General features: G+C 33.1%; 1 protein-coding gene and 2 non-coding genes across 5 annotated transcripts; 1 reads left to right on the forward strand and 2 right to left on the reverse strand.

The window, feature by feature from the left end:
* Nucleotides 1–680: 680 nt before the first annotated feature.
* LOC132047206 (cinnamoyl-CoA reductase-like SNL6) lies at nt 681–5,041 on the forward strand. 3 transcript variants are annotated; one of them, XM_059438163.1, is made up of 5 exons: nt 681–1,082; nt 1,699–1,880; nt 3,449–3,634; nt 4,477–4,630; nt 4,703–4,817. In XM_059438163.1, the coding sequence occupies exons 1-5, from the start codon at nt 764–766 to the stop codon at nt 4,756–4,758; spliced, it is 897 nt and encodes a 298-aa protein (XP_059294146.1). In that variant the 5' UTR covers nt 681–763; the 3' UTR covers nt 4,759–4,817. The 3 variants fall into 3 exon arrangements, with proteins under 3 accessions (XP_059294146.1, XP_059294144.1, XP_059294145.1); XM_059438161.1 differs by having other exon boundaries at nt 685–1,082; nt 4,717–5,041; XM_059438162.1 differs by having other exon boundaries at nt 689–1,028; nt 4,717–5,041.
* A 2,693-nt stretch (nt 5,042–7,734) lies between these two features.
* Nucleotides 7,735–7,875, reverse strand: LOC132048493 (small nucleolar RNA snoR77). Its single transcript, XR_009413020.1, has one exon. It is a non-coding gene; the product is annotated as a small nucleolar RNA snoR77 (small nucleolar RNA).
* Nucleotides 7,876–7,956: 81 nt separating this feature from the next.
* On the reverse strand, nt 7,957–8,052 carry LOC132048482 (small nucleolar RNA snoR1). Its single transcript, XR_009413014.1, has one exon. It is a non-coding gene; the product is annotated as a small nucleolar RNA snoR1 (small nucleolar RNA).
* Nucleotides 8,053–9,711: the final 1,659 nt, after the last annotated feature.

Genomic DNA, 9,711 nt, shown 5'->3' on the forward strand with positions numbered 1-9,711 from the left:
CATATTTATTCTCCCTCTCATTCATTCGGCCAAGGCCATTTCTTTTTAGAATTATTGCTAATAATGTAATTCATTGCTATAACGTTTACATCTTTACCGTTTGAAGTGCGTGAGCCTTCAAATCTATATTTTCTTTATCTTACATACGCGTTAACAAAAACACATATCCTATACCCATTCACAAATTCAATTGGTTATCCGATATCGGGATAAACAATGCCGAACATTGTAAATTAATAAGGTGCTTTACGCATACAGCCAAGAGATAAAAATAAAAGAGCCGCCAAGTGGAGCGGTCTTACAAATAGTTTATACATGCGTGTGTTAGCTAAAGATTTACGGGGGATCTAATAGCTTTAACTAATACATGTATATATTTACTAAATATTTAATAATAATTATAATTATTATTACTCCCTCTATCCTAATTCATGTGACAAATTTTTTATTTTAATCTGTCTAAATAAAAAAATCACATTTCTATAATTAAAAATAATTTAATTTTAAAATTCTCTTTTATCATTAATAAAAAAATTTACAGCATACAAACGTCTAAAGTTTATTTAAAAAATCTTCATTTTTTATCATAAGTTTTTTGCTAAATCAAATAGTGCCACATAGATTAAAATGGAAAGAATATTACTCTATTAAGTATTAACTTCATATGGGGTAAGAATTCATAAATTTTTAAAGTTTGCATTCATTCACCTCAAGAGAAGAATATAAGAGGTGGAATCAGGTCTTCAGTAGCTTAAGAACAACAATGGGAATTGGGTGCCCTGATGAGAGCAAGAGGATTGAGATCGAGGAATTTCGCCGGATGCTGCTATCTAACGCAGCTGTCCACCGGACAAAGACCAGCGATGAATTCCTCAACCCAGGGCAATTGCGTCCCGCAGTTCAAAACAACCGTGAGCTAGAAGAGAAGAAGGTGTGTGTCACCAGTGGCGTATCCTTCCTCGGTATCGCTATCGTCAATCAACTGTTACTCCGTGGTTACTCTGTTAGAGTGATTGTTGAAAAACAAGGTGCCACTTCAATTCTTCTCCAACTTCGTGTCCTCCTTATGCCATTGGTATCGGGTAAAAGATTAAAAAAAAAAAAAAAAAAATGTTAATGGTCAAAAACACACTTGAATGTTCACTTTTTTCCTTATCATTATCTATGTATCAAAACACATTTCGAAGCTGATTAAATCAATTATCAATTGTTTTTTCTATATTTCTATTTTGAATATATAGGCGGTGATAGCTGATAGTTAAAGGAATAATTGATAGTTCAAATTCAGATAGAAAAAGAAATACATAATAGTTTGGGATGTAAAACTCCAGAAAAAGTAAAGTAACTTTCTGATTTCCGGAGAATAGCAAAGTTATGTGGAATCTGGCAATTGGAATCCGGTGTGCTTCTTTCATCAATCGCTTGTTAATGATCCTTTATATCTTTATAAGATGCATCTGAAAATGATTTTCCTTTTTAATTTCCAATTTTCAACTGATTTGACTTTTTTTTGTTTTAGTGAAAGTGAGCACGAATTAAGAAAGCGTGCGAGATATAATAGTTTATTTTTAATTATTTTTTAGCAATATATGTAGACGTTGTTTGATTTCGTGTTTTGTAATGCTATCATATTGAAATCTAGTTGGAGCAAACTGTTTGGGTGGGATATAATTCCTAATATGTTGTCATTAAGTGCAGAGGATCTGGAAAAGCTAAGAGAGATGGAAATTTCTGGAGAAATGAGACAGTCCATGAACACTGTGGTGGCAGTAATGGCTAGTCTAAACGATGTTGAAAGCCTATCGCAAGCATTCAACGGTTGTCGTGGCGTCTTCCACACTGCTGCCTTTGTGGATCCTGCTGGCCTATCTGGTTATTCAGTGAGTGTTCTTACAGTTTATGAAACCGGAAAAGTAGGGAAACGCATTTCTAATGATTATTTATTACCAGTAACAATCAAAATTGAGTAGAAGAGTTTTGTACAGTTTATTAGAGAAGAGATCACAATTTCATCCACAATACACACGTCCAAAGCTAAATTTCAGGGCATGATAAAATTTCTCTCCTCTATTAACACTAATGAATCAAAAATGCCCTTCGTTTCAATTTACATATCTTACTTTCATTTGTCTCTTTAAAAAAAAGAAATGATTTCTTTTTAAATTTGAAAACAATTTGACTTAATTTTTTTTTTTTTTCATTTTAACCCTCATGATTGGAGTATTTAATAGTACAGTACTACAAGTTTCATTTTTTTTTTTTACACTCTCCAATCAAATTAGGTTTACTTAAATACTAAGGGAATAGATTCTAGAGAAAATTACACTGTATGTTAATTGGGCAACAATGCTATTAAAATTGACCCATTTTTTTACTACTTAAAAAAAAAAGACCCAATTTTTTTTCTCTCTCTATCTCTCTCTGCCTTCTGATATAAATATCTGTATATGTTTGTATATTTTGAGTTATTTTTTGTACTGTAAATTTTGGTCTATTCTTTTATAATGTAAATAACCAACTTATACATTTTTAAAATTTTTCCTAGATTCTATGGTCAAAACAACAAAAAGGTGATATTTTTCACACCAGACATTATAACTAATTCGAAAGTCCGTACCGAATAACTACTTCAGTTTTTGAAGAAAAGAAACCTTTATTCAGTTTGAATCGACACCTACTTTTTCATGATATTATTCCTGTTATTATTATTGACAGAGCCTGAGTGCGTCTTTATAGATGATGTAGAAAGCTTTATGCTGCACCATGCCCCTAGGCATTTTCGATGAACCAATATTTCTTTTCTAGAATAAATGTCGTAATCTCATATGTGGCCCATTTCTACACCCAATACGTTTGATCAAAGATGCGCCAACGGCGCTATTAATTATACAATTTAAAATCTCAGGAATTATTGGGGGCAACTTGCAGGATTGCTCTTCAAATTGGTGGTCTTTAATTTTTGCTTTTTAAATTAGTGATTTTTAATTTTTATCTTTTACTTTTACAAATTCTATTTTAATGCCCAAATTCTGTCATGGACAGATTTGCAAAATTTTGTCTTAAGACCACCAATTTGAGGGGTAAAACTTAAAGACCACCAATTTGAAGGTCAAAAATTAAAGACCGCTCAAATGAAGGGAATCCGCGCAAAAAAAAGATTATTGGTGCTTTTTGTTTGGCAATACAAATTGCACTTGTCAATTTGCCATGTCGTTTCTGTTCAAAAGATATTTTAGTTAAAAGTTTACACAAACACCAAAATGATATGTACCAGATTTAGATATCCTCGTCATAGCTATATCGGACGGCTCATCATCTGTGTTAGTTTCGCATTTGCCTAACTTTCTGTTACTTACTCATGTGGTCCTTTTTTAAATTTTATGTGGTCCTTTTTTAAATTTTGGAGGCAAATAAAGTTTTGACTCTTGATTGTTACTCCTCTATGTAGAAATCAATGGCTGAAGTAGAAGTGATGGTAAGCAAGAATGTGACTCAGGCATGTGCAATAACACCTTCGGTCAGAAATTGCGTGCTCACATCCTCACTTCTAGCCTGTGTATGGCAAGATATTAACTCTTCAAGAACAATTGATCATGATTCCTGGAGTGATGAGTCTTTCTGCATAAACAAGAAGGTATAAAATTATTTATTATATGGTGTTCTTCCACCACCCATTGCACATTTCTATCCAACATAGTAAGACTTAAATATCTACGTGCTTAAATAATAGGACAAGATCAATGAAGGGTGTGGTCAACTGGTCATGATATGGTTGGTATTCCTCCACGATATTTTAATTTGAGCCTTGAAGACCTTTAAACAGGGAGCACAATATCTTCTATTAGTAGGCCAACTTAACACAAACTCATTGAATTGGTGCACTACAAATACCAAATGATTTGAAAAATAAAAAATTGTAGCAGCCTACTGCGGAATAATTTGTGACCCGCACTAAGGAGCACAATAAGCCCTTGTCCTGTAAAGGGCCAAAAAAATGCACAAAATATAAGTTTTTAGAGTAGTTAAATGATTATAACAAGCTACGACTTTAGAGATCAATTCTTATTGTAAAGAGTGTGCTATAATTGCTTTTTAAGTAAATTATTATGTATGAAAAGTTATCTACAATTGCCTTATAGGTATGAAAAGTTATCTACAATTGCCTTATAGGCGAATTTTTTCTACATGGATAGTCCATTGAACTTAGAATCGTCCAGATAACAACTAAAGCAACTACTAGTCGTCCACTAACTAACAAGTAATAACCCATTAAAAGCTTAATAGACCTTATCAGCTCCTTGCAAGTTGCAAGACTAAAAGGGACTTTTCTCCTCTCTTTTTTACTGTACACAATCAGCACTAACTTAGTGCTATTCTTTTAATGAAATCCATCTTTTTTACTAATAAAAGAATGCAACAACCCACTAAAAACTTCTTTGGAGTTTAAATAACGTTGTTCTTGAACAAAATTGGCAGCTATGGTACGCCTTGGGTAAGCTAAAGGCAGAACGAATAGCGTGGGATGTCGCAAGGGAGGGTGGATTCAAACTGGTTACTATATGTCCCGGTCTAGTAACTGGTCCTGAATTCCTCAGCAGAAATCCAACTTCTACCATTGCCTATCTTAAAGGTGATTTGCAATTCTCTTATGACCTAAATGAAGCAAATAATATTTTTGGACTCTGAGCTAATAATACCTTAGTCTGTAATTTTCAGGAGCTCAAGAAATGTTTAGAAATGGACTCTTGGCGACAGTAGATGTTAATAGATTAGCAGTAGCACATGTGTTGGTGTTTGAAGAGATGAAAAACACAGCTTGCGGCAGGTATATTAGCTTTGATCAAGTGATTAGGAGAGAAGAGGAACTTGAAAAATTAGCCAGAGAGACAGGAATAGACATTAGAATGATGAGGTCAAACTCCAGAACTAATTTCTCAAACTGTACCAAATTGTCAAATGCAAAGCTTTGCCGCTTAATGTCTACAATACGTAGATGTAATAGCGAGTTCTAGCTTTCGTCAATAAACTTATTTTATGCCTCTATCGAATTTTTGGACGAGGAGCAAATTTAAGATGATGTATAATCCAAATTAGATTGCACTAGGCGCGGCAAATGGGTGGGTTTAGTTGGATTTGGTTTGGTTAAAAATGGTTTGAACAAAAATGGGTTGGGTTTCAAACCACCCATATTTTATGTGGGTAAATATGGGTTGGGTGATAAATGGCTAGGTTGATTATGGGTTAGCTCATATTATACAAGTGTAATATTATTTCAAGTGTATGTTTATAATTTTTTTTCTTTTGTCAAGTTAAATTAATTTTTTCATATAAATTTCAGGGGTGGGGGTAGGGGTCGTGGAGGAGGTAAGAATTTTTTTTTCATTTTTTATAAAAGTAAAATATATGAAATTGATTTTTTTTTTTTTTGGCGGGGTGTTGGGGTGGGGGACCAGAAATTCTTTTCCATTATTTATAAATTTTTTATAGAAGTAATATATATATGAAAATTGAATTTTTTTGGGGGGGGGGGGGGGGTGGGGAAGAATTTTTTTTTTTCTTCCATTTTTTATAAAACTTGTATAAAAGTAAAATGTTTGAAATTGATTTTTTTTATTTGGGGGGGGGGGGGGGGTTCGTGGGGTGGAGGTAAGAATTTCTTTTTTCCATTTTTGATAAAACTTTTATAAAAGTAAAATATTTGAAACTGATTTTTTTTTTGGGGAGGGGGGGGGGGGTCGGTGAGGGGTGGGGTGGGGGAAGAATTTTTTTTCATTTTTTATAAAATTTTATAAAGTATATGAAATTGAATTTTTTTTGGGGTTGGGGGGCGGGGGGATGAGGATGGTGGGGGTGAGGATAGGAATCGGAGTGGGAGGTAAGAAAAAATTTCTCCTTTTTAATAAGCTTTTTATAAAAGAAAAATAAAGTATATGAAATTAAAAAAAAAAAGTGTAGGGGGGGTGGGGGGCATGGCGGGGTGGGTGGTGGGGTAAGGGAAGGGGTGGGAGTTAAGAAAGAAATTTCTCATTTTCAAAATGAGTTGTTATTGAGTCTAGTGTGTTCTTATATGGATACCCATATTTTACTCATATTTGCCCATATTTTTATGGGTTAAAGAGAGACTGCCCATATTTACCCACCTGAAATATAAGTGACCCAACTCACTAACATATGCGTAAAATGGGCTAATTTTCTAAATATGAGCTCAAATTGTCACCTCTAGATTGCACAAACTAAGGAAACTACTTCTAAATGTTCAAAGCCTTAATGAGTAAAAGGACTCTTTTTACACAAGTGGCGCAGTAATGATTTCCTCTAGTTGGACACTTATCAACTTGAACATTTGTACACAATACCTTATCCACGAGATCATGTACTTCATTTTCAAAAAAGAACTTGTGAAGATTGATGTTATAAAAGGAAATCACTTTATGTGAGCTACTTAATTAATTTATGTGAGCTACTTTAGAGTGTTTGAGTAAACAAAATTGTAGGATTGATATTGTAACAAAGTAAAATGATCAGTATGAGTAGTGGCATTGGGTGACAGACCTTTGATGTTTTCTCGCCCTTGGTCCTTCAACGGTTCGGGGTAAATAATTCTTTTGTACCACTTTTTATAAGTTCAGACTCTACAACAACATAGAGGTCCATAATAAATGTAATTTTGAACTTAATTGCTCTATATAGTTTTTTCAGTTTTACTTGTCTACTATATTCAAAATAATTGTCTAATTTTACTTGTCCACTTTAAAAAATCAAGAGATAATATATCATTTTTTTCCTATTTTGCCTTAATATTAATAAATCAAAATTTTCAATTCCATTTTCCGATACTTTGGAATTATATTTGTCAAACTTGGCTTAATATAAAATTTTGGCTCCAAAACAAACTTTTAATGAGAAATATGTGAATTGTTAAAACCCATTACTTAATTAGTAAGCTGCACATTTTTTTTATAAGCTTTAATTAATTTCAATCATTGTAATTGACAATAATTAAGGGTAATTGATAAACTTTACATCTATTTTTGGCTCCTTAATCAGTGTGCCAAATACAAGTAAAGTTGGACGTACGGAGTAGTAGGATTAACATTGTAACAAAGCAAGATTGAGCTAGGGCATTGGACAAAAAACCTTTGATGTTGTCTCGCCTTGGATATTTAGACAGTTTGGGATAGATTTTTCTAATTATATACTCCATTTTGTGTTAAGATTTTACCATAATATTAGAGGTCCATAATAAATGTGATTTTAGAATTAAATGAAAAAAGCAAAAGCAATAATATACTACTTTCACTAATTTCCAAAGAGATTCCATAGAATGCTTATCATTTTTTGCTACAATTTCCTCCTCCAAATTATTTTATGTGGCTGTATTAAGCGGGATATGAAATTACAAAAACTTTTGAACCTTGAAACATAAAACAAGAAAATAAACATTGGTAAACTTTAAATTTAATTCGTGTCATCCCAACAAATTAGGGAAAAAAGGGATGTTTGATTCAAGGTATTAAGTGAGTTCTTAAACCAACATGATATTCGTACCAAAAACTTGGCATAACTTAATCATATTTAAAGGGTGGGATTCTTTATCCAATAGGCTTATAATTCAAGGATATCTTGATTGGTTCTAATTATAACTCTAGGATATCCTGATTTTCAACCAATCAATCCTAAAGTGTCTAAAGACACTGAAGACTTGAGATATAATGTAAAATTAAGAGAAAAAGAAATGTACTAAAGCTTACTAGACCAGCTTCAGAGATTTGTTACAATCTCAGCAAATCTGAAGAGCAAAAGCAATTTAATTTACGAGCAGATTAACACCTCCCTTCCCATCTCCTATTTTATAGGAAGAAAAGGGGGCTGCCTGAATTTCCACTCGATACACAGAAAAAAGTAAAAATGAAAACAAAATAAGAAGACGCACAAAATAAAAGTGGGCTTAGAAAGGGCTCAGATAGTTGCTTAATTTGCTCAGCGAAGAGCTTTTTTAAGGCTCTTCTCATACAAGAGGTGTCAGAAATAAAAAGCACCATCATCATAGCTCCATACAACAAACAAACAAACAAACGAAAGAAAAGATAATTAAGTAGCAACTCAATTGCTGAAGTGTTTAAGAATGAAAGATGCAGAAGTTTACATTGAGAGAAGAAGATGGAGTGAATACTTATACGGCTGAATTAGGGTTTTCACTTTCCTGATGGGCCCGGTTCATTCGCTTAGCTCAACTCCAAGTAAGGCCCAGCTGGTAACGACAAATTAAGCTGGTCCAGCAACTTAAAAGTTCATAATTTCAGTGGCAGGCCTAACATTATGCTGTATAGCCCAGCCCCGAAATCAGTTTACAGCCCAAATTAAAAGTTATTGTTTCACGCAAATTCCAATTGTAGACATTACTCCTCTGTGTTCGAATTTAGAGAGTCAAACAGTTTAATTTTGACCATGAATTTGAGCATGAAATCTTAAGTATTCCAAAAGAAAATTTACATATTCTAAAACTACATAAAAATATTATCATAATAATTGACAATTCAAAATATTTAATATGTCTATATAAAAATTACGGTCAAACAAAGAGTTGTTTGTCTCTCAAAATCTAAAAGGTGCCACATAAATTGGGACGTAAGGAGTAGTTTATTTAACAAAAAAGGAGTATTCTATTTGGACACTGTTATTTAATTGGCACCTACTCTTTTTTTTTTTTTTTTTTTGTTGGCACAGTCTAGTCGTCTCGCAACAACCTCAGACGTGCAAGTCTGAAGTTAGTTAAAAATGAGTAGTAGACTACAAACTTTTACGTGCTGCAGGTGTAACTTAAATGAGGATCCCAAAATTGGGTATCTGTGCACTTCGATCGTTTGTGGGATTACACTGGGTATGTTGTTGTTGTGCACTTCGACGGTTTATTTTCCATTTCACATAGTTTATAAGGAGGTATAGAAGGACCAGATTTGAACTTGTGACCGTGCTTATTTGAATTGTGACTTTTTTGGCAAATGGTATCAACGTTATGGTAGACATTAGTTTATAATTTCAGCTTTGATTAATTCACGAAAGAGTTAAAGTATTGGTAAGTGCTGATATATTCAGAAGTGAGCACAGCAACGTTAACTTGTTACATGAGGCGACGGTCCAGCACCTTTAAATATTTTTTCAAACTCTGCAGTATATTATAGCTGCGAAAGGTGCTTAGCTGTAGTCAAGATTTAGAAAAGCGGAAACAAATATTTGTTCAAACTTCAATGTCATTTGGAACAAAGTTCCATAAACTACCATAGCATATATTTTTAGAAACTTTGATCGGATCTAAACTTTTTTTCTCAAAGATCTAAAGAAGAATTGGTACCAAATTAAACAAAATTTATCACACTAGTACTGTGGCTTGTTTTGCTTATGCCACTTAGCCATTTTGGAGTCTTCATTGGATGCTACGTAACCTGTTTTATTTGTGGGTACCAATAAGAATTTACTAATTTTGCTAGCATTGCCCTTCTTGATATATTTTGATTGTTTCCACCACATTAATGATCTTAAAAAATTTCTAATTAAATTTCTGTTTGTGTGTTTGTTTTCTTTTTCATTTTTTACTTTTCTTATGCATGGGCCATGGTTTCTGTATTCATGTGTTTGTGATCTTCATCAATATGGAATTTTTTTATCAGATGCTGGTGGGAGGAAGATAAATCCAAATTCCCTTCCAGTTGT

Source organism: Lycium ferocissimum, chromosome 2 (genome assembly GCF_029784015.1).
Source record: "Lycium ferocissimum isolate CSIRO_LF1 chromosome 2, AGI_CSIRO_Lferr_CH_V1, whole genome shotgun sequence".
Lineage (NCBI taxonomy): Eukaryota > Viridiplantae > Streptophyta > Magnoliopsida > Solanales > Solanaceae > Lycium > Lycium ferocissimum.

Excerpts from the sequence above, each read along its gene's own strand:
- LOC132047206 (XM_059438161.1), top strand. The coding sequence starts at position 764 with ATGGGAATTGGGTGCCCTGATGAGAGCAAGAGGATTGAGATCGAGGAA. Across the intron at positions 1,083-1,698 it reads CCTTATGCCATTGGTATCGG|AGGATCTGGAAAAGCTAAGA; the intron begins GTAAAAGATTAA and ends CATTAAGTGCAG. Across the intron at positions 1,881-3,448 it reads CTGGCCTATCTGGTTATTCA|AAATCAATGGCTGAAGTAGA; the intron begins GTGAGTGTTCTT and ends TCCTCTATGTAG.